The sequence below is a fragment of the Brienomyrus brachyistius genome, chromosome 11, assembly GCF_023856365.1.
Source record: "Brienomyrus brachyistius isolate T26 chromosome 11, BBRACH_0.4, whole genome shotgun sequence".
Taxonomy (NCBI): domain Eukaryota; kingdom Metazoa; phylum Chordata; class Actinopteri; order Osteoglossiformes; family Mormyridae; genus Brienomyrus; species Brienomyrus brachyistius.
Window position 1 is genome coordinate 7627690 of NC_064543.1, and position 23965 is coordinate 7651654.

General features: G+C 43.3%; 3 protein-coding genes across 5 annotated transcripts in view; 1 reads left to right on the forward strand and 2 right to left on the reverse strand.

The window, feature by feature from the left end:
- Positions 1 to 1651, forward strand: part of LOC125704013 (fibrillin-1-like) — a 61764-nt gene extending 60113 nt beyond the window's left edge. For all 3 annotated transcript variants that reach the window (XM_048969280.1, XM_048969283.1, XM_048969281.1), the window contains one exon: positions 55 to 1651. In XM_048969280.1, coding sequence (XP_048825237.1) covers positions 55 to 435 — 381 coding nt within the window. In that variant the 3' untranslated portion in view covers positions 436 to 1651. The remainder of the gene's footprint in view (positions 1 to 54) is intronic.
- Positions 1652 to 3150: 1499 nt separating this feature from the next.
- On the reverse strand, positions 3151 to 5934 carry dut (deoxyuridine triphosphatase). The gene is made up of 7 exons (XM_048969295.1): positions 5664 to 5934; positions 5006 to 5111; positions 4568 to 4659; positions 4415 to 4459; positions 3810 to 3884; positions 3384 to 3454; positions 3151 to 3290 (listed from the first exon to the last, which is right to left on the reverse strand). Exons 1-7 carry the CDS (start codon positions 5812 to 5814, stop codon positions 3234 to 3236), a joined length of 597 nt encoding a protein of 198 aa, XP_048825252.1. The 5' UTR covers positions 5815 to 5934; the 3' UTR covers positions 3151 to 3233.
- A 422-nt stretch (positions 5935 to 6356) lies between these two features.
- Positions 6357 to 23323, reverse strand: slc12a1 (solute carrier family 12 member 1). Its single transcript, XM_048969291.1, has 26 exons — positions 22846 to 23323; positions 21503 to 21634; positions 21042 to 21117; positions 19742 to 19837; positions 19451 to 19590; positions 18622 to 18732; positions 18236 to 18347; positions 17774 to 17901; positions 17141 to 17225; positions 15065 to 15216; positions 14827 to 14934; positions 14499 to 14622; positions 14012 to 14113; positions 13528 to 13683; positions 13311 to 13410; positions 13002 to 13113; positions 12545 to 12685; positions 12200 to 12306; positions 12030 to 12112; positions 11578 to 11694; positions 11127 to 11255; positions 8796 to 8907; positions 8614 to 8700; positions 8394 to 8529; positions 8101 to 8168; positions 6357 to 7320 (listed from the first exon to the last, which is right to left on the reverse strand). The coding sequence occupies exons 1-26, from the start codon at positions 23134 to 23136 to the stop codon at positions 7185 to 7187; spliced, it is 3141 nt and encodes a 1046-aa protein (XP_048825248.1). The 5' UTR covers positions 23137 to 23323; the 3' UTR covers positions 6357 to 7184.
- Positions 23324 to 23965: the final 642 nt, after the last annotated feature.

The following is a 23965-nucleotide window of genomic DNA, read 5'->3' on the forward strand; positions in this document are numbered from 1 at the left end:
TTTACTGTTTTTTGAGTCTTCAGCTGATTGCACAATGGTTTGTTATATTTTCAGGATGAGCAAGAGATGGTGAGCCTTGCGAGCGTGGATCTGGAAAACACTTTCCTGCTCAACCTCAGCATCAGCAATATGAGCAGCAAACAACGCATCCTAGAGTTCACACCCGCTCTGTCCGCCCTCAGCAACCACATCCGTTACCTGATTGACTTTGGGAATGAGGAGGGCCTCTTCAGGATCAACCAGAAGGAAGGAATAAGCTACCTTCACTTAGCCAAGATGAAACTTCAGCCCGGAGCGCATTATTTACAAATCAGCAGTATTCCGCTGTACGGAAAGAGAGAACTGGCCCAGCTGGAAGACAAGAATGACAAAGACTACCTCACCGGGCAGCTGGGGGACACGCTGAAAATGAAAGTGCAGATCATTCTCCAATAACAGCACAAGGAAACGGAGAAATTACGTGCAACCAAAGAGACAGAAGAACAGCACAGTTGATTCCCAAAGACGATTCCACATATCATGGATTCAATCTCTTATTGCCTGCAGCGAGTGCAGAAAAGCGGCCTCTTCCGGAGCAGACGCGGGGCGGGGTGGGGTGGGGGGGTAGAATCAGCCCCATGGTTTGTCATCTTCTCAGGCTTTTGTGCAGAAAGCTCCTCGTTGAATAAGGGTTTGCATAATGATATGTTGAATCTTGCGACAATCCGTGGGACACAAATTTCAGAAAGGCACTGATGCTAAGACTGTTTATTTTGATTTATTTTTATTTTTTTTTTAAGAAAACCGCATAGCTGATGTTGAGGATTTGGATCGGCCTTGAAGGACTTTTTCATACTTCTGCTTTTCCATCTTTTCAGCTGACTAGATTGGTATTCTATTACGTATTAACTTCTGCTGGCAACGTGACATCCTAGGATTAAAAAAATAAACCGTAAAATGTCAGATTGCCCAAGTCTGGGGTATGGAGACCCAAAAGTGGCAAAAAGGGGAAGGTTTGCGGCTGTACAGTAACGGCCACCGTGGTGGTACCAAGAGACTCTTTATTTCATTATGTTTTGGGTTTGAATTTTGCGTCGTGTCAGTAAATCGTGGCATTTTATTATTTCAGTGACGAGACTGAAGTCACTGTTTTCCGGTCGAGGATGAAATTCTTTTAAGCAGGTTCCTGTGAATGTTTCTCTGGATCGCTAAGGAAAATACTTGGGCCTTCTTAAGTTTTACAGACCAGATAGCCAAAAAAAAACAACTTTACTGTCTGAAAATTAAATCTGCAACCAACCAAAGTTTAGCTCAGTAGCCTCTTTGTTTTCAGTTATATCTATATTACATGTAAATGAAGTGTTTTATACTGTAACCATACCACTGTTTTAATAATCAAAGCAATTGTTAACTACATAAAGCCCTGGAAGGAAGGGTTTTGTAATGGTGCTTATAATGACCAACTACTTAATTGTATACACCATTCTGATGAGGTAATATCTGTGACTGAACATTATGCACTGAGGCCTGGTTGGCCACACCCACTCCCGCAAGTACAATCAGTGCTGTCGTCAAAGATGATGCAACCACCTTTCACTACCAGTGTTTGTTCACATCGGTGAGGGATTAGTTTCTGTAAATTCACAATAAAAACATTTTTTTTTTGGTTTAACGGGGCTTGGTTATACTTAAATGTGAAATGTGCCATTATCAACATGACTTGACATTTAAGGGGCTACAGCAGGATCGTTTAGACCAGATTCCAGTGAAACATCCTGTTTTTTTTCCCACTTATCAGGTTCACTGAGTGATAAGTGATAGTCTGCAGCCTGTGACATTCACCATTACATTCGAAAGAAAAATACTGTTCTGCTCATAGGAAAACAGAGATCATAGGGTAGTTACTGGGTGTACTGCCAACGTAACGAGTGTTGATTATGTGCACATGTGTGGTAAGGAGGTATCACAGCCAATGAGACAGACCACCCTACTGTAGTTCCTTTGGCTACCTACATGTTTGTCCCACCTCTACACTCACCCAGCGTTCAGTTCAGAAGATGTGAGAACATTCTGGTATGTGGCTGTTGCTCTTAATGGGTGAGGGGGTGTAAAAAGGTACTGAAAGCTGTGATTAAATGCATCTTTGTCTCCCGGCCAAATACGAGCAATCAGTGTTTAATGGGCAAGGGCCCCCCCCATGCATTTTTGAAATCTGTAGGAAAAACTCTGCCTTGAAATGATTGCATCTTTAGCCAATAAATCACAGAAAGGACTGCTTAGCTGCATTTATGTCAGAGGATCAGTATTACCAGTTAACAGGGACAGAAAATCGATGGATTTCTAAATGTCTGATGCATTCCTGAAGCACCAGGTGAGAAGACTTACTTTCAAGGTAATTAGTGCAGTCGCTGGCTGAGGTGTAGCTGAAGCAGCGAAGCCTGTGGCCTGCTGGCATCACATCTGAATTCTAGGTTGTTTCTTGATGCACAAGTTTTAGAATATATTTTGTATGCGATTAATCCCCTCCATTCGAGGGGGTGGTACAACGATTAGGCTGGAACCAGGGTTTGAGTCTCCGCCAGGATTCCATGTATGGCGTTTGCACGTTGTCGTGTTTGCATACCTTCAGGTGCTCGGGTCCCCCCCCCCCACCCCGCAATGGTCCATAAGGATGGATGGATAATTCCAGAAGTGTATTTTTCAGCAAGCATGCCTGGATAACTAGCTTCATAATGAGTCCACTCCATATTCTGAATTTCAGCTATGAAAGAGTTCTGGCCTATTGGACATTAGAGTTATGCCGCTTTTGTTCTCCAAAAGCATATTATACATGAGTTTGGCAAATTCATTGTCTCAGTTCATATCATTACAGTTAGTTATGAGCACAAGTTCTATGTTTAGACAGGAACTGGTGGTTGGAAAACTAATGGTATTAATTTACAACCTACAAATATGCAATGGACTCACATTGCTTAATACTCGGCAACTACAAGAGCATTGTGGAATGTAAAGGTATGTTTAGGGAACCAAATCGGTAATATACTGCTGTGATATTCTAAGATATGATATTAAGATGTTCACTTTATGACCGTATGACTGTAGTTGTGCTGCATCTTCTCATGACGTTAACATACGTCGGTAATTTAAGGAAATAAATGAGGAGACAAGATGTTCCAAAGCTGTTACACTTTATGTAAGAAGATAAAAATCCAAATAAAGTTCAAGTATCCAAATAACATTTAAAGTAGAGTCAGTCAGCTTCGGCCAGTCGATCCAAAACCATCAGTCCCGCGTTCTGTTTCATCAAGTGCCTGGATAAGATAATTATTTAAGTTGGGGGCGGGGGGAAACGGTCATAAAGGAGTGGGGTTGTTTTCATACTGTCAGCTGCACAGGCAGGTTACCTCACACTGCTCCAGGTCGGGATGGCAGATTCTCTCACAGATCAGCTGGGCGATGCGTTCCCCTTTGCGGACTAAGGTTACAACCACAGCATTGTCGTGCAATCGCACGCACATACCACCATACCCAAAAACAAATCCAAAAGACTGTATATTCTATTAACCGTACAGAAGAGTAGGTGATGAAATAAAAGCTTACTCTGGGACTGCATTGTTTCACAAATGACGTGCAATAATGGCTTCTGCATAATGAATACTTTGTGTTTTACCAGAATATTTTTAGGCCAGCTGGTGACCTACGAATTTCATTGTGAGCTGCACTACAAAATACCGCATTATAGGGTTAGTTGTCTACTCCAGAGAGCTGAAAAAGGTAATCTATTCCACTTAATAGTATATGAGTAATAAACATTTCAAAACAAGTCTTACCTTGAAATGTTTCTTTGCCGAAATTGAAAAGGACAACACCGACATTCCCTCTGTAATCCTCATCTACAACTCCCGCTTAGAGAAAAAAACGTATTAGAAATCTGCTTAGAAATCCACAAACTGCATGTCCTAGGTCAGGGGTAGGGAACCTGATCCATGGAGAGCCGCTGTGGGTTTTTGGGATGACCTCTCTCAGTCAGCCAATAATAAAGTAGCGATTCTCAAGTCCAGTCCTTGGAATCCACTGTTATTGGCTGATTGAGAGGCCATCCCAAAAACCCACACCGGCTCTCCATGGATCAGGTTCCCGACCCCTGTCCTAGGTCAATGGTTCTCAAACTCGGCCCTCGGGCCCCACTGCCCTGCTTGTTTTCCAGCTATCCCTGCCCCACACACAAGTCCCAGCTGTCTTTCAGTGTCTGATTGACTGAACACACCTGATCCAGGTAATCAGCAGTGTGTAGGGCAGGAATAGCTGGAAAACAAGCAGGGCAGAGTTTGAGAACCACTGCCCTAGGGTGACAAATCTGTCAGTGACACAGCCCAGTCCGAGATCTGAATTAATATCAGAAAGATGGACACTGAATGTTTAAAAATGTTATTACCTCCGACGTCTATGAAGTGATTTACAGCTAATCCGGATCGTGGTGCTTAAAAACAAAAATGAGTTAAATTTATTCATTTGTTTTTACACGTTTACACGTCTGAATCAGGGAATGAAACATGCAATAAAGTAAATGGCTCTTCCTAGAACATACCCAGTCTACCGTAGCATCCAGGGGGTACGGCGATCTGGATATCAGTATTCACTACGGCTTTTTCCATTGGGGCTATAGAGTAGTCATAAGCACTGTCAAAAAAGAAATAGGTACTTACTGTAATTTTAATGTTACTTCGTTTTATAAATACTGGCATATTTCTATTTCGGGTTGAATGTGAGGAAAACTTAAATTGACTTAAAATTCTGCCTCATTTTAACCGCACCTTGTTTAAATTTAAACCCACAGCTCCTACCTGGACTTATATATAAATCAAAATCGCGTTTGCGATTTAAAAACTTCCTAATTGCTTAATATTAAAACATGTGGCAATAAATAAGAAAGTTTTTTTTTTTCGTTTAATTTGATATTTGTAGCATCATTGAATGTAGATAGATGTCAGTATAACACCGCTGATGTACTAGAAATGTAACCAACCTGTACAGATCATAACCGGCGGCGTTCGCTGATGCCTTCGTCGGGATCGTAGCGTTTCCCGAAAGCCTGGCGACCTTCAGGACCGGCTTGACTTGGTCAGGAACGGCTGTTCGGGGAACCACCGTGCAGACCAGGGCTTACTGCCAGACAGTACCGGACTCCCTTCAACTACGCTTTTGTTCCATGCCGATCAGTATATTTTGCAGCTATTTATCCGATATAGGGTCGCGGGGCTTTTATAACACTAACATGTCATTTAAAAGAGCATCAACTATTCATTTTTGAAATTATCGTTTTTTTTTTTTTTTACCTACGATCGGTTAATTGTGAAGGAATTAAACTCAATAATGTAATACTTGAAATAGATTTTACTTGGGTGTTTTCGTTTTGTGCAAACAAAATATAAAATACTTGTACGGCGGTCCTCGAAACAGTGTTACATTTGAATAGTCGGTTTACTGTCAGATCATGGTGCGCAGCTCGCCGCAATATGCATGCGCCGTTTGTGACTAAACATATCGAATGTCTGCTTAGCTAATTTATGATAAGCTACTATAAATACACTGGTAAGCCAGAAAACGAAGCTACAGTTATGCAGTGACCGCCTTAGTATGCTAAGCTCACGCTCAGTCAGGAGTATTTAAGTATGCTAAAATACCTGGGTTAAATATGTCTCCGTTTTTCCTTGTAGCGATGGCGCATTTCTGAAAGTGAGGAGAAGGTCTTCTTTGTAATAACCGTACGTCCAGATGACAGTGTACCGAAACACTACTGCAGATATGTCTGGTTTTGTAAAAGTGACACGCCATTTCTTGAAACTGAGCTAATTTCTGCAGCCCACGGAACGATGAATGATGGGAAATTTTGAAACAAAGTTTTGTCGTTGTGAGCGTCGGCGCAGTAAGCCTGCTGCGCAACTGATTTCGCAGATAAGGGAAGATCATGCCAGACGCAGCAGAGGAAAATACTCGGGTGTAACTTATGGGTGTTCTAGGCACAGAAGATGTAGCCTTAGTACGTTTTATCGTTGCATTGTTGATTTCAAATTTTTTTGTAACATTGTATTAAGTAACATTGTATTAAGTATTAGTAAGCCTGTTTCTAGCTACAGGTAATGTCAACTGTCATCCAGCCATCCACGCATCCATCCATCCATTTGAGTTGACTGCTTTTTCCTCATTTTATATCGCTATATGATTTTGTTCATTAGATCATTAAAAGAAACCAATACAGTGTTTCTGTAGAACTTGAAAATGAACACATTGTATGCCAAAATCAAACAGTAATATTTCACTTGCATTTAAAACATAATACATTTACGACAACCAGCAACAAAATACATGAGTTGAAATTGCAGCCTGAAAAGTGTTTTTATTTGCAAACTAAGTGCCTAAAAATGATATAAGCGCAATTTAAACTGAAGTCCATACAAAGAACAATACAGCAATAAATTAAGATGATTTAAAAATAAAGTTTACAACCCCAATAGGTTTTAGATGAAGTATGTATGTGTATGATATTGTAACGTCCAAGCGGTTGCTTGAATAACAGATTCCGCTCAAACCTAAATGACTGGGTACGTAGGGTTATTCAGCAGGATGGGCTGCTGTTTCGGTTATCTCGCGCCTTACAGGTAGTGTCATCGCCATCAACAGACCACCCAGAGCTTTCGAACTGCATACGAAATCTCCATTAACTCTACTTTATAACCACTATAAAAAACTTTGACTGTGTACCGCCTCTGCCTCCATCCATACATTGCAGTAATTGGGCAATTACGGAGGGATTTATCTCCCACTAACATTAAGAATGCGTGATTTACATTGACTTATTAATATGTATTTATGTCTAATTCAATTTAAATGGGGCACTGTACTGTAAAACATGTTTATTTCAGCAATGTAGCAAATATGAAAAAAGCTTATATGTCGTTTAAATAATGTACAAGATGGGAGGCTTGTGATATGTCTAACCTAATTTACTGTAAATTCATAACATTTATACAATATTTTCTGCATCTTCATCCTGCAAAGACAGTACATGGACTAACTGCTGTTGAATGTGGTATTAAATGGGTATTTCCACTAGAGGGCAGCAGAAGAGCTACACATGTAACCGTTTTCTGCATTGGATGTCATATTACGGAAGCTGTTGTGGTGTTTGGCCGTGAGGGAGCCACTTAAGAGTAGAAGGTTAGCACACTCTTATGGTTTCCTCTGATAAGCAAGACTGGTGGGAGATTTTTGGTTAGGACATCCAGCCAAGCCATATAGAGGTGGTCGGAGACGGCCCCTTTCCGAGCTATAGGTGTGCTCCTGCAAGAAAGGTACAGTCCATGTAAGGGTTGATATAGTAGCTGCACAAGACAGAGTACTGAACATGTTCAATATAATTTAAGCCTAAAACTGCACAAAAAGGCCGCAGTTCAATCCAGGTCAGCCTTAGGTCTGACGGACCATTAACCAGGTGATTGATACATTTTAATTGCACGTTATAAACATTGTGGCAATTTGTAAGCCTTCATGTCATATAACATGATCCTGCGTGCTTCAAGCATGTCATTAGCGCCAAACTGATTTTGGGAATACAGTTGACCCCATAAAAAATTCAATGGGAAATTTTTGGGAGTTTTTGGGGGTTTTACGAAAGCCACGGATGACGTACAAAATGTTTTATAAGCGATAAATGCATAAAATATATGTACAGTGCTGGTTTGGAAGAGGTCAACCGTCTTTACGGCATCCTCTCAAGGGATCTCGCAGTGATCTTGCAGTGGTCTTTGTATCTCACGTTTTCTCGCATTTTTCTGTTTTGCTTGGCTCGCCAAGGGGACCAAAGAATTTTATGCAGTTTTTCCAGATCACAGGGAGTCAGCATCCCTAAGCCATTCTGTGTGGAAATGTCAACTGTACTTTCAATGATAGCATTACTGTAAAAATGCCAGTCCATCACTGGGCATACAAACATTCACTATGGCCTATATAGAGATGAACGACTATGATGATTATTGATTTTCTGTAGGTAAGTGCTAATTAAATGTACATAATTCTTGGCATAATTAAAATCAAGAGGCTGTATGGGTCCTGTGTACTTACACAATGATAAGGTTGGCCGCCCTTGAATTCTCTTGCAGCAGTTCATTCAGGCGAACTTGCAGGTATGTCTGTGTAGGGAAAAGTACCCACTGTTTACGTCTTGGTTAAAGAATGCAGTGATGTGTCCATTTTAGTTATTTGCTGTTTCCACACTTCCAGCTGTGAGTTAATTCTGAACTGGGGACGCCTCATGTCTCTTCCCCCTTCTCTTTGCATTTTGCTGACCTGAATCTAAACCAATGTGGCAGTAAAGATTTTCTAATCTTTCTTCAGCTACTAAGAACTTGAGTTACCTTCTCCTCATGCATTTCCAGCTCGGCATCTGTGATCTTCCACGAGTTCTCCTTCTTCTGTGCATCAGAAATGGCTGTCTCCTTTGTGCCATCGCGAAGGCGGAAAGGCTCAATCATGTCCTCAAAGTTTTTCCAGCTGAGAAAAGTAGGCGCATGTAGTCGCATCAAATTGGACCGGAGTGAGAAAAGCTTAGTTCATGCGAGCTAAATGTTTGTTTACCTCTCGGAGCTTGGCTTGGAGGTGATGTCAGTGATGACGCTGATGTTTACGTACTTGATCCTAAATTGTCTCAGAAGGCCCTCCATCCTACGCAACAAACAGAAAGTCTGCTAGCTACACATTTTCTTACAAACACGATGCCCTTTGTTGTCATGCATTCAGTGGGTTTTCCCCCCTCATACTCTGCCCAGTCTTGCTCTATGCGGTCAGTCTGCCCCGCGATGAAGATCCTCAACTTGCAGTCCTTCCACTTCTTTCGTGTGGTTAGGATGTAGGGGATGAGCAGTGTCAGGCCTCGGGTAGAGAGATTGTCCATCACTATTTCATATTATTATTGCCAGGGCCAGTCAACTCAATACACAAAATAGGAGGCAACCAAGGATTCCAGCGTCTGTGGTCGCACATCCTCCAAGACATGAAACTGACCAGCTGAGCAGAAGTACTCTGCAGTGCTCATAGTATTTTCCTGTTGGTGCACCAAAATTAACACAAGTAAAATTATCATGATAAGAGAAATAATAATGCGTTATAATTTGACTTTGGACTCCGGTTTCCCCCCACAGTCCAAAAACATGCTGAGGCTAATTGGAGTTGCTAAATTGCCCGTAGGTGTGCATGTGTGAGTGAATGGTGTGTGAGTGTGCCCTGCGATGGGCTGGCCCCCCATCCTGGGTTGTTCCCTGCCTCGTGCCCATTGCTTCTGGGATAGGCTCTGGACCCCCCCCCCCCCCCCCCCCCCGACCCAGTAGGATAAGCGGTTTGGAAAATGGATGGATGGATGGATTTGACTTTGGACCTAACGGTAACAATTCATCACCCGCCTCTCACCTATATTCACGCTCCAGGGACTCAAAGTATGATACACTTTGATGGTATCCTTAGGTACGGACTGAACCTAGACACTAATGACATCATCTGTGTCAACAACAATTGTCTCTGTCTTAAACATATTCCGATCAACCATAACATTAAAGCCACCTGCTTGATATTGTGTAGGTCCCCCTCATGCTGCCAGAACAAGCTCTGACCCATCGCGGCCTGGACTCCACAAGACGTCTGAAGGTGCCCTGTGGTATCTGACACCAAGACATTAGCAGCAAATCCTTTAAGAACTATAAGTGGCGAGGTGAGGGCTCCACGGATCAGACTTGTTTGTACAGTACATCCCACAGATGCTGGATTGGATTGAGATCTGGGGAATTTGGAGGCCAAGTCAACACCTCGAACTATTTTTCATGTTCCTCAAACCATTCCAGAACAATTTTTTTTCAGTGTGGAAGGTCGCATTATCCTGCTGGAAGAGGCCAGTGCCATCAGGGATTACCGCTGCCATGAAAGGATGTACTGTACTTGGCCTGCAACAATGTTAGGTGGTTCGTGTCAAAGTAACATCCACATGAATGCCAGGACCCACGGTTTCCCAGCAGAACATCGCCCAGAGCATCACACTGCCTCTGCTGGCTTGCCTTCTTCCCGTAGTGCGTCCTGGTGCCATCTCTTTGTCAGGTTAATGACACATATGCACCAAGCCATCTGCATAACATAATGGAAAATGTAACTCATCAGACCAGGCCACCTTCTTCCATTGCTCCATGGTCCAGTTCTGACGCTCCCGTGCCCATTGTTGGTATTTTTGGTGATGGACAGGGGTCAGCATGGCAGCTACGCAGCCCCATACACAGCAAAATGCGATGGACTGTGTGTTCTGACACCTTTCTATCACAGCCAGCATTACTTTTCAGCTGTTTGTGCTACAGTAGCTCTCTTGTGGGATCCGAACAGATGGACTAGCCTCGATCCCCATGCGCATCAATGAGCCTTGGGCGGCCATGATCCCATCGCCGCAGTCACCCTTCTTTGGACTGCTTTGGGTAGGTACTTAGATGTTGACCACTGCATACTGTTGACATCCCATAAGACCTGTCGCTATGGAGATGCCCTGACCGAGTCGTCTATCATCACAATTTGGCCCTTGTGAAAGTCACTCACATCTTTACTTTTGGAATTTTTCCTGCTTCCATCACATCAAGTTCAAGAACTGACTGTTCACTTTCCTAACATGTAATGGCACCATTCAGCGACTTTAATGTCATGGCTGCTCAGTGTATATCATTAACTTCAATATGCCTGTTTTGTATAAAGAACTTGGCTGGATATTGCTGATTTCCAGAAGTGTGTATGAGTTAATATCAAGATTACTTTTAACCTAGATAACAGATTGCATATGCAGTGTATGGCGTAAGATCAGTGTTTAGCTCGGAGAACAGATCACGCAACCTGGATCTGGCCAATAGGAAACGAAATGATGAAAGGTACATGCTTAGTATGAAAATAAAATAAATAAATCTTGTGTGATGTTAATTCCAGGATGAAGGTGTGTAGTCCAGCAACCCATCCATCTTCCAAGCTTTTATGCAAACCAGGAAAGCGAGAAAGTCATAAAATGCAACACACAATGACTAATGCAGTTAAACCTAACAGTGACTAACGCCATGTAAGTAACATGCTTTTACCTCCGTCGTCAAACAGCCACCACACGTCAATCGTGCCTTTGTTTTGTTTCTTCTGGAACTGAGTGCTTGCTTCCATTAACCTCTGATTAACTTTTGGTACCTGAGACGTTTGTGGGCTATTCACAGACACTGCAGGGGTGGGGAAATATGGAGAGGGAGATGTGGAGGGAGATGGAGAGGGAGATGTGGAGGGGAGATGTGGAGGGAGATGGAGAGGGAGTGGAGTCAATGGCAGGAAATGGAATTGATTTATGAATTTTTTTACTTCACACCGATTTTGCTAACCTACAGAATTGAATGCAACTATCATTAATGTAAACAATAAACAAAAACGTAGAAATTGTGTTTGTTATAGATGAATGACCTTTTCATGTACATTTCTCATTTTGCAAGTTCTCATAAGAAAACTTGGTAATATCAGTTCAATAACCCTATAAATGAATTCCGGTACCTTGTGGTGTTAGCATTTGTTTAGATGTTTTCCTGGACCAGAAGGGGCCCTTTCCAGCCGGCTGAAACTCCTCAGCCTCCATAGCCTGCTGTTCTAGGGCCAACCTCTCCATCTCCTCTGCAGCCCAACACAGATGCTACCGAATTACCCTCAGCTGAAAACCGTCGGGCTCTATGGTATTTAACTTGGCTTCAACCATCAAATTACTACCCCCGATATGGAAGGAAAACATTCACCAAGTCACATGTACGCGGATCGGTTGCTTTGATGATAAGTATTTTAAACCTGGAGAGTTTAAATTCCATCATAAACCATCTATATATGTAATGAAGGCACAATACGCTGTATGGCCTCGTAACTGATTATATCGCCATCGTGTCACGTTTGTTATGAATGCTCTGCAGATGATTACGCCCTTTTCAGGCTGTGCGTGTTTAGCACTGCATACCGACCTTCTGCCTCGATGATGGAGGAGATGTCCAGGCCCTGACTGACTCGCAGTATCACAAGGCCGTATTCGAAGTCGAACGCATCGCTGCCACAAACGGGACCAGAGCAGACAATTAAGGCCCAGACCCACTTCGGCATCAGTGTTGGTGGCAGTAGAGCCAGAGCCACTTACTGCAACACACCAACGTAGCTCTGCACGTCCTCTCTGGTTGCTGTCCTCCAGTCTTTCTTAAACCCAATGACGACAGTGTTGGGCCTCAGTCGGCCCAGTCCGGATGCCTATTAACCAATAACCAATAGGTACGTGTTTTATGGTCTGCAAATTAGTTGTTTAAATCAGCTGAACATGGTAAACTCTACACATGAAGTGTAATGATTGTATTAGGACGGTCCATTTGGATATTTAAAATCCTGATAACATATCAGTAGCTTGAGCTGCTTTTCCGATAGTGAAAGCTGTAACGGCCTCTTGCCCCGTCATCAACTTTACGTGCGGCATTGTCCTGACCGCGCTTACCTGTAGGAGATTTTCCACGCCTTCCCTGAAGGAATCGCTCGCTACCGCTGTGTAGAAAGCTTTGCGTTTTTTCGTGTTCAGCCATGCCTGGTTCGGCTCTATCCCCGCATTCATCTCTTGGAGCATCTTTAACCGTGGTCCCTGGTTGAATTGAATCCGTGTCACAAAAGTGGCGTCCCCGTCTTTCTCCGTGAGTGTAGTGTCATTTGAACGTAAATTTCAACTTGTGTTTGGGGTTTCAGTTTGACTCGCGTTTCATTCCCGTTGTTATGGGATGTACTCAGGCAGGCCGCGAATTAATGACTGAATGAAGTCACCAGGTGAGGTTTAACTGCTGGCGTATAAAATCCCTAATCTATCTGAAGAAAAGTCAAGTTTTATTGACCCTCTACAAAGACCATGAACATCTGAATGCCATCCAAGTTCAGGTTTACAGCACTATAAAGTGTGTCCTCACCACAAACACTTGGCAGGTGAGACAAAGCCCATAGCCCTTGGTGATGGAGTGGGCCAAGTCAAGGAGCGCAGGGCGGAATCTGGGGGCTCCAGTCAGCACGATGCACTGGGGTCTGAGGGCAACAGGAGATTAAAGGTGCCTTCATTTTTATTACTGTAATAAATGATGCATCATTTCCAATTCTAAATAATAGTCACAGTGATGAAAACATGCTCTAGCAAGAAAACTTCAACAATTTCATTAAAACTTTAGAATAGTTTAACATGTCTTTTTTTCCCCCTGAATGCCTCCATCTTTTTTTCACAGCACCTGAAATTTTTGATGTGGTCATCCACTCCAGATAAGGTCAAAGCATTGTTTACAGCGTTGACAAATGTCACTGCCTGTGTCGAGGAACCCCAGTTCACGTCTGCAGGGCAAAAACGAAATGAAAACAGACAAGAAATGGTGCTCTGTGAAAGGTCACGTGGTCCAGCTAACAAGAGGCTAACAATGACAGTGTTATAGGACTGTGTTTTTCGGTCACCTGGCTTTTTCACCGTAACGTAGATGTACAGGAAGATCTCAATGCCGTAGGTCAGCAGTGCAGCCCACCAGTTGATGACGAACATCACGGAGCAACACAATATGGCACCCAGCAGAGAGAGCCACATGTTGTAGTATTTGTAAGCCGGTCTCCATCCTGCCAGACCAAATCTCTCCAATTATACCACGTAGAGACGGGAGACTCAAGCATTTTGGCCATTGCCTTAATAAAATGCATCGTCTAATGTAAATTTACATGACACTGCAAAATGGCACTTGCTTGGAAATATAGGTTCTGTTGTGTGTCTCTTGGGTTGTTTCACAGAAAAACACATTTTTCTGACTAACAATTTCTTTTGCATCTCATTGAGGAGTACATCAGGGCTCCATATTGGGACTTATAATTTTAGTTCAGTCCTACAATTGAATACGAGGCTTTGTATTCTTCTTAGCACAGTTTGCATAAGAATTAAGAAGTGAATTACCTGGTGACTTTGCATAGGAAGCGTGGAAGCAGGAGAAGTTGATGAGGGCATAAGAGGCTAGGAAGAAGTTCGAAATGATGGGAGCGATTACGTTGAGCTCCGCTGAGAAACAGAGATGAAAACATAAATGTCAAGGGGATCCTGGTAAAACCTTCTGCAGGAGAGTTTCTGAGTTACGCCGATGCATGTTCTATTCGGGGGATATGATATATTATTTGGATTTAGTTTTTTTTCCCCCACACTTTACCCAGTTTCATCACTGAAAATTGGTTGAACTACTTTAGGTGCATAATTTCAGGACACAGGAACAGGCAATTTTCAGGAAGTAGGAACCTTTTTGTCATGTACAGTACCTTGATACCAGTTTTGTTATCAAGTGTCAAAATGTTGTTTTTTTATGTAAAATCGGGGCAGATTTATATTTTATGTTGATGTGTGACTTGTGTTGGATGTCAGGCTGGGTTTTTCCAGTTTCGGATATATTCACCGATAAGGATGAATGCCACGGCGATGGCGAAGGTGAGGACGTAGCCGCGGATGGGCTCCTTATTTTTGCCGTGTCCCTTGGCGAAGAAATGTAGCGCTGTGTAGATGTTATCTTTGCATAGTGCCTGTGAGTGGAGAATTTTTTAAGGTCTCATGACGGAAATGAGACAACAACAACCATATTCAGAAAACCAGGCGTTCTTCATCCGTTTTATAAATAGCTGAAGCTGTATGTCGTGCAGTGATTTGAAACTCAGTTTCCCCAGAACTTAAAAGTGAACAGCTCGGTTCAAATGAACGTCAGTGTGTGAAAAGGTCACAGCACCTACCTGGAAGACTTTGGGGGCGCTAACGAGAGAGGCAAGGGCTGATGAGAGAGTAGCTGAGAAGGTTCCTGCTGTTATAAGAGGGCCAAAGCCAGACACCATGGTCATGACCTGGGCGAGATGGGACACAGACTGACTCAGCACCACCGAGACTCCCACTCATTCCAAGCAATACTAAAATGAATCCTTATTTCAAGTCACCAGTTTCATTTAAGTGTTGGAGCTGCATGTGTCTGGCTACCTGGAAATTGTTCATGAGGCCGAATCTGCAGGACTCGATTTTGCAGGATGTAAAGTTGTAGCCGAGTTCGCAGGCTGCCGAGCCGTTGCAGCTCACCGGCCCTGAGAAGGTGCTGTTGACACTGCCAGTTGCATCCCGCACAACTGTAGAGGCTAAAGGGAAAGTGACGAGACAACAGGGTCACTCATTGTTCATGGGGTGATGAATCCAAATAAAAATCACAATTTCAAACCCTATTCACCAATACGGTGGCCTAAGGGAGGAAATCTGGGTAACTTTTAGGAGTCATTGTGTAGATGGATATAAAAATGTATTTATATAATTTGTTGACTTGGCCACTCAACAATGATACCGGGCATAAAATTTCAAGTACCTCCTTGTTTCTGAGACACCTCGTTATGGAGACAATGTGACTTGAATCCAACATATATCAAGAACATTCAACCACAAGTTTACCATCTGGTCCAGGATGGTTGTAAGCATGTGACTACCTGGCCAATTCTGGATGGGACTCTACAAACTGCTCACTGACAAAGGGCTGCATGGAATGCAGTAACATGGATGACTAACAAGTCAGGCTGCAGAGTATGCCTTCTTAAAGAAATATTTAACGTGGCATATTGGATAGGCTGTACTGTGGGAGTACATCTCGCGCCATTGTAGGACTGCCAGAATTCCATGATTCGGGGACCAGGTGCTGCTTCAGATTGTATTACGTTCCTCTATATCATGGGTGACCAATTTTATCCAGAAAGGGTTGATTGTGCCGGTTTTCACTGCAATTCCCTAATTTAGATGACTAATTAGAGGGCTGATTGGCTGAAGAGTCCTCACACCTGGGTTTGAACAGCTGACCTAAAGGTTATCCCAAAATCCTGCATAGACGCTGGCCTTTTGCGGATAAGACTGGCCACCCCTGGTCTATAACCTTCACTGTCTGTTTGGGGAAACCGGATGTAGAGCTTTCTGATGTTGCTTTTTGCAGATACATGACACTGGATTTGTCAGTCGCCGCCATGGTTTGGGACCATGGACTTTCACCTTGTGTCACTGATATAACTTTTAGCGCAGTTCACTACTGTTCCATATGTTATTGCTTTTTGTTGTCTTTGATAGTGGAGCACATGCTAAGCACGACACACAGATCTGCCCCCTCAAAGTCATGAATACCAGTTCTCCCCCCCCTAAAGACATTTGACTATTTCATATGCAAGTTGAATGATATAGCAGGTGCCATATAATTTTTAAATGAATTCTGACTGCATTTATAGTCCTGCATTTGAGTCCATGGATTTGATATTTAATTTGATATGCAGATTATGCAGTCAGATTTATGTTATTACAGCAGTGATTTCCAACTCTAGTCCTTGCAGAATATTGTGCATGCTGAGCTCTTAATTAAGCCTCATTGAGCTATTTATTGAATTAATCCTTGGAATTAAAAATGGTAAAGACTTTAAAATCATGTTAAACTGAATCCATTAACTGAAGACCTGATTCTCCTGTTATACTAAGTCAAAGTGTCGTTTGCTATAATATGAGATTAAGAACTGAATGGACTGAATGTATACCATACTTAGTATATTTCAGGGATTGTGGTTGAGAAATGATGTGGTACGCACATTTATCTGGATGTGTAAAATCACTATTAATATAATAATATTCCACTAGGTAGTGTGGAGGCACTGAGGAGAAACGCGAATGCATGTGTTGTGACAGGCAGGCTTTTTCGTCCCAGTCTGCTGTCTCAATGGGTCTTTAAAAGGGGAAGCTGTCAATTGATTTTAAACTTTGCTGAAAAAGACTCACAGCGGCATCAAGCCAGGTTTTTGATTAGACCAGGGATTCTGTAAGCCATAATGTACATTGATTTTCAAGCAAGCTTTTGTGCCATTTCAATTAATATTCAAACACCAGTGTACTTAAGCATCCCCAAGCATCCCTAATTAATTTGTAGGCACTGCAAGGGAAGCTATGAAATAACTCATAATTCTCAAAGAGTGACAATTTGACGAAATGAAAGTTTTGAAGGTCGAAGGTACAGTACGTGCCCTTAACGCGGGATTGTTCACTTACACACACAAATGGCTACAACCAGATACGTCATTCCTGTAATGAAAATAGCCAGCAGAGTCCCCTTCGGAATTGCAGCTTGGGGGTCCTTTACAAAAGAAATCCAATTATGTGTTAAAGTAGGACGACACGTAAATCATAGCAACATTTTCCCCTGAATGGTCTGGAATCACCTGTCACACATTTTAATAAGACATTCTGAATATAAGCGTTAGGTAATTCAATTCTGTTAAATGAATGATGTACAGTGTGGCAGTTTAACAGATAAATGTTAAGCTTTTGTGAGTCTTTCTGAGTGTTAGTGCCCCATAGAGCAAAGTCATTTAGTTTGTGTTCTTTGGGCTGCATTGTATGCAAAGACTAAAACTGTACCAATTTCGGTCTATCTGGCTAGTTGCAAAGCCAGTACTATTCTTTTGGGAGTTGCTGATTCAGGCTTCTTTTTTTTCAGCTGTATATTTTGCTTAAAGATACTAAAACCTAGATCCTGATCCAGGAAGCTTCATTACTTGGGTCTGAAAATGATTGAAGTAAGTTTTTGAACATAAAGGCAAAAAATTCAACACTGTTGAGAAAAACAACAGCTATATGCGCCCTTCTGGCACTCTGGGGTCGTCCCTGACCCCCGGCACCTACCTTCAGATCTCCAGAAATATTGGCACCTGCCAGAATGCCTGTGGCTGCAGGGAAGAAGATGGCAAAGACGGAGAAAAAGGTCTCTCCGTCTCGAAAATTGGGGATGAAGTTTTCCGCAAATATGGATGCTGCAACAGATGGAAACGTTTATTTGACACAAGGCACCTCTAGAGATTTTGGGCCACATTAAAGGGCCCCCTACCCAGACCAATCCAATTATACTCCAAAATTTTGGGCCCCTGGAATCATCCTAAATCCCCCCCCCCACCCCAGGACACCCTTAATTTCACATCCTGTGGAGTTTGCCTGTTGCACAAGAGCACAGAACTCACACAGGTCTGGTTGCAGTAAATTATATCATTATCATGATTATCATGATATATTATCCTGTGCAATTGACCTACTGCAGCACATGGAGGTGCAGTTTGAGCCGCTGGTGGAACACCTTCATCTTTCTCTCACCTTGGTAATTGAAAAAGCCTTTAGATCTCTTTTCCTTGGTCGCAGGGATAACTGATCCTACGAAGAAATTTGCGATGGCCACCAGCAAGATAACCAACAGGATGATTTGAGCCTGAAGTAAAAAAAACAATAAGTTAATTGGGGAAAATATGGGGAAGAACATGTTTATATATCAGGTGAGGGGAAAAAAAATAGTGGGCGTGTCGGAAAACCCGAGAGCAAATCCAGGAAGTGATGTAACAGGAAGGTGGGTCATGAATATGGCACACGGCATTGTGGGGGGAGTGGGGGAGGGGTGTCTGCTCATACATTCAAATTACCCACTTTGGAAATGGGGAGTCCCACCAGAAATAAAAACCAGGGCTTGCATTTCATTTTGGTCTCACCTTGGCCTCCCACTCCATTCCGGCCAATGAAATCCCCAGGAGCAGCACCACTGTGATGCAGCCAACAATTCTGATGTCATTGACCTCATCCACCATGATGGCATTGCTGTCCTATGAAGCATCACGGTAGATGACATCATTAAGACAAATGGTACTGCCATTTTCCTGCTGAATAATGAGTTGGTCACGAGACAATCATTACAAATTAAATTCAGACAAATGTCTTGTCCTTTCCCCCTTTGGTTAGGAATGAAATATTTTAGCGCATGCCTGTGTGTGTGTGTGTTGTTCTCAGTGTGTTTGCTGCTTGAGGTTGGCTTAGAGCCCAAAGCTGGCTGCTTTGCTCTGTCCCCAAACCCTTGAAAAGGAGAGCTTGGGCCGGCAGTCCTACTGCATGACTGTGAAGCTATGTTGTGTTTGCAATGCTTCCTGCTAAAGCCGATAATATCTATTTGACCCTGCATTTTATTTGTTTGTTTTTTACGTATTTTGTTTGACTTTCTTGTGAAACGATTTGCTATTATTTAATGTTTTATTTCCACTTTGAAAAGTGTTTAAGATAACAATAGATTATTCGTAATGCTATACATCACACATGTCCCTACCAGGGACTGGTGCCCGGTTCATTCCAACCCTGATGTTCTGGAAGATAGGTGGATGGATGGATTTTTTAAGTAATGATAGTTTAATTATATTATGTGACAGCTCTTATAAAATATACTGCCATTATATGATAGCAGTATATTTTTAACTTGAAATAACGCAAGGTAAGAAAAAAGACGTGACAACAATACTATAGCAACACTGTGGCAAAAAAATGCATCTATACCTGAAGGAGATCCACGACTGTCTCAGCAAAGCCCACCACATACATGGCCACAGCCACTGCATTGGCAAAGGCAAAAATCAAGCCGATGGAGCCGCCAAACTCGGGCCCCAGGCTGCGGGAGATCAGATAGTAAGCACCCCCTGAAAGAGACACGGAGAAAGACAGGGATCTAGAGGCGAATCCACAATCGAATGAACAAAACACTGTTTGAAACATGGGAGAAAATATATCTATTTATCTGTATAAATAATCATCATGCATTCCCTGTTTCCCCCCCCTACCAATACCTACCTCCCCGAACCACGCCATTGGTGCAGATTGCAGACATGGAGAGACCAGTGACAGTGGTCACCACAAGGCTCAGGAGGATGATGACGATCCCTAGACCTTGAAAGCAAAAGCTGTCTGTCAGAGCAGCTGGGCTGTTCTCGCAACACTAAGAATCAAAACCCCTCATGCAGATGCCAGTGAGTTACTATTATATTTAAAATCACTAAACTCTTTAAAGCCACACTTCATAGCAGTGTGATCTTGGGGCAGATCTAAGGGGTGGCCAAGCCCACCCCCCCAGTAAATATGTGCCCCCCCCCCCCCCAACAGCCACCCATTCCTCAAGGTCTGGCTCCGCCCCTGTTCAGGATCTGGCCCCGCCCCTGTTATAGGTCTGGCTCCGCCCCTGTTCAGGATCTGGCTCTGCCCCTGGTATGATACACTGCCGCCCGTATGTGGGGATCTAATTCTCTTTATTGAGCTGTACCTCTATAAGGATTAAGCAATATGCTTTCTATTGCAAAGGTGCACAGTGAGCTCTTGTTGGCTATAAAGAACGATGGCACGCAGCTCTCCTTAACACCTCGAAAGGCAAAATAAAACAGCAATAAGTCACAAATTGCCCACTTGAAAGAGTAATTGAGCTGCAAGGCTTAAGGCCACGTCTTAACTCAAGAATCTTTTGTATGTTTTTTTTCCCCACCTGGAGCTTACGACTTTTAATCATCATTAGTTACGCATCATAAAACCTCTAATTCCAGTATGTCAGGCCCAAAAGAATAAGGGACACACATGAGCAATGGCTGCATTGTTGGCTAATGGTCTTTGTAATATTCCACTAGGCCCAGTTTGGACTCCAGCAGTAATTTCCAGCTTGGTGACTGACATGCCCAATGTCTGTTACTGACTTTCACCCGAAGGACAGAGGGAACACGTAATGATTAGCTCTCTGTTGGCTTCCATGAGTGGCACAGGTGCTCCTTAACATTGTCACACAATCCCCATCGTTTCATGTTAGCCTCCCTAATCAATGGGGTTTAGGTCTGAGTAGCACCGACTTTAGTGACTCTACTTGTTATAGTAACCAGAGAGCAAAAGAAACGGTGCTAGAAAAAGGTGTCTTAACTGCACATTTTTGCACATTGTTGAACGGGCATTTTTGGATGAAATGAAATGCAGTCTGCTATATGCAGTGTGACTCATGTCAATATACCATTCTGGTGATTTCGTAGCATAAATATGTACACACAAAAAACACAAAAGAAACAGCAGACAAGCCCGCATGTCTAATGGAGACTGGAGATACATTCGATCCACTCACCGATGCCAGCTTGACCGAACACCCATGAAAGACGGATGAAAAGCATCACTCCCCAGATGTTCAGCATGCATCGTACCTGGGAAGGCAGGGGTCAAGGTGGGAATCAAGGCAAGGATCAAGTCAGGGGTCAAGGTGGGAATCAAGGCAAGGATCAAGTTAGGGATCAAGGCAGGAATCAAGGCAGGGATCAAGATAGGGATCAAGGCAGGGGTCAAGGTGGGAATCAAGTTAGGGATCAAGGTTGGGGTCAAGGTAGGGATCAAGGCGGGGTCGTGGCAGGGGTATAGTCCTGTCAAATACTATGATGCCTGATTTGAGAGACTCTTAGCATTGAAGGGGCTTTAGAGTGAATGACAATGGGCCACACAGATACATTCCTCATGGTTTAAACAATATGAAAGTTAAATGGGATTTCATCTGTGCCTTCAAACTTTCATTGGTGGGGACATTCTCACACTCACCAATACACCCTTTATCCAGCCAAATTTGACTAATCCTCCTGTGTCCTCGGCCGGTGAGACCGACTCCACGTCGACCGGCGTTCCATCACTCCCAGTTGTCTCGTCCACTATGTCATTAATGGGTCCACCATTCTGTGGGGGGAGAAGGTTGAATTATAAATGAATAATGTCACTGAGTAATGCCAAATCTTAACATTAGAGAAGAGAAGAGATGTTGAATCGAGTTCACGTTTCTGCTGTGGCTGTGTTACCCCTCCCCACAACGGTACAGCTGGCCTGCTGATTTTCTCTGAGTTCTCTGAGCTCATTTCCATTAATTACTCAATTTAAAGACAAACAGATCAATGCATTTGCTCAAAGGGGCCGTTTTTCACCAGCTAAATGCGGACGAAATGGTTTCCTGGCCGACGTCCATTGCCGAGCGTGACCCCCATTTCGGGCAGGCCGATGATGTTCGGCGTGTCGTCTGTTCGGCCCGGCCTGCCTGTTCCGCTTCATTTCCGGTGCAAAGATGTGTTACTGGAAGATGCCAGACCTCCTGGCGCTAACGGGTGCCAGCGGTCAAGGTGTAGGAGCAGAGAGGCCCGGTCTGACAAGCTGCTACAGTAAAAACGGCACAGCATGCTTTATGTTCCCTGCTCCTGCCGACCTGCTCAAACAATAATTGAATAGAAGCTTTGGTCTGTACTTCTTCGACAGTAACCTACTCCCTCATTGCACAAAAATCGGTACAAAGAGCTTTACGTTATGAAGGCTTCTCCTGCTTGACAATAGCAGGACACAGAGAGTCATACTCTGATTGTTGTTTCTCATTGATTTAAGTGGAGCTTTTCATTATATTGAATATGAACATCCGAAGCGCTGATGGAGACTTGAATGACTTGGAATGGGTTCTGTTGCTTGGTGCTATTCATTTCAATTTTCCTTGAAAGAGGAATCCCGCTCCACTAAAAGGCTTTAAATTTTAACTTCAGACTGTCACTGGTATTCATACAGCTAGCTACTGCAGATATCGTTAATTTTATGTCTTTGAAGCTATGGCTAAGTAGGAGACTTGCATGTTTATTTGCAGCCTGATGCACTAGAACAGTCCCAATCTGATCCTCGGGGACCCACAGACAGTCCACGTTTTTGTTCCCTCTCTGGTCCTAGTAGAGAGTTGGGAGGTAGCAAAAATGTGGACTGTCTGGCAAGGAACTGGGAGGGAGCAAAAACGTGGACTGGCTGTGGGTCCCTGAGGACCAGATTTGGAGACACTGCACTAGAATAATGACAATCCTTCTCCTGCAGGGGGTGAATTAACTTCTACACCTTTGTATAGGGGCTGCCAGATGGACACTCACCTGGAAGATGCTGTGAAGCTCCTGCAGGGAGGGCCGGATTGCGCGGTGCCCGCTGACACTGCCCGGGTTGCGGTAGAAGTCTATGTTGGGCACCCTGTCCAGTGTGCTGTGGCCAAAGGCACTGACGACCGAGTGTCGGACCTCCCTGGCTTTGCCCTTGTCTCCGGCTACGTAGCCGTTCCCCGCCGTGCCGGAGAAGGACGACTCCTCGTAATGTGGCGGCTCGTCAAGGGACGCGTCGTATCCCGGGTTCACCCTCTCGCCTCCAGTTGCAGAGTAGTCCTCCATCATCGTGCCTCGGTGCTTCACACCCTGAGTCGGTCAGGATCAGTCGGTAATATGCAATAGACTAAAATCCTCCAATCAGTTATGCATCAAGTAAAATCACCCTGCGTTGCTGTTTCTTATTTAAACATCAGTGTCAACGTGTCCAACAAATAATCTTAGAAAACACAAGCCCTTCACGTGCAGTGGCAATTTAGCATCTACTTTTATACTTGGTTCTGTTCTTAGGGTGTGACCATTGGCTTCTACCCTATTGGTTCAACCAAAGAACTTTAAACGGCAGAGGGACAAGGCTTCCTCCATAAAGAGGACAAATAGGGGATGGTTAATAATTAATCAAGCCATAAACACCACAAAGACTTGTCCTTTAAATCAAGGATCCTCCTGGAGATTTTCCAGCTCCCATACCAATTAATACCAAGAGAAGACTTTTTAAATTAAATTACCAATTAAGACAGCCAGAGTCTCAGAAAGACAATTAAAATTGCAAGAAGTAGCACCCCATGGTAGTGATAAGCATTTTTAATTTATTATAATATACTAAGACTTATTGTAGCTTGAATGAGTGTTGCTTTACAGATTTTCTCAACATTTCTATAGATCTACAAGTGGACCTTGACCTTTTGTTGCTGATGGAATTTGGCCCTCAGGGATAAAATAGTTGGGGACCTCAGAGGTGCACGATCTGCAGTAAAGAACCGCATCAGACTGAGCAAGAAGGCAGTTCAGGATTGGGCCTGCAGAAACATCCTGGCTTTATTTGTACTTAGTCATGTGAAAAATAGCAGAATTGAAATGAGCCCAGAAGGTTCTTGAGAAATTTATTACATTTTAT

Excerpts from the sequence above, each read along its gene's own strand:
- slc12a1 (XM_048969291.1), bottom strand. The coding sequence starts at position 23,136 with ATGATGGAGGACTACTCTGCAACTGGAGGCGAGAGGGTGAACCCGGGA. Across the intron at positions 21,635-22,845 it reads AGCTTCACAGCATCTTCCAG|AATGGTGGACCCATTAATGA; the intron begins GTGAGTGTCCAT and ends CTCCCCCCACAG. Across the intron at positions 19,838-21,041 it reads GTTCGGTCAAGCTGGCATCG|GTCTAGGGATCGTCATCATC; the intron begins GTGAGTGGATCG and ends TTTGCTTTCAAG.
- dut (XM_048969295.1), bottom strand. The coding sequence starts at position 5,814 with ATGGCGTGTCACTTTTACAAAACCAGACATATCTGCAGTAGTGTTTCG. Across the intron at positions 5,112-5,663 it reads CGGAGACATATTTAACCCAG|CCGTTCCTGACCAAGTCAAG; the intron begins GTATTTTAGCAT and ends TTCCCCGAACAG. Across the intron at positions 3,885-4,414 it reads TCACTTCATAGACGTCGGAG|CGGGAGTTGTAGATGAGGAT; the intron begins GTAATAACATTT and ends TTTTTCTCTAAG.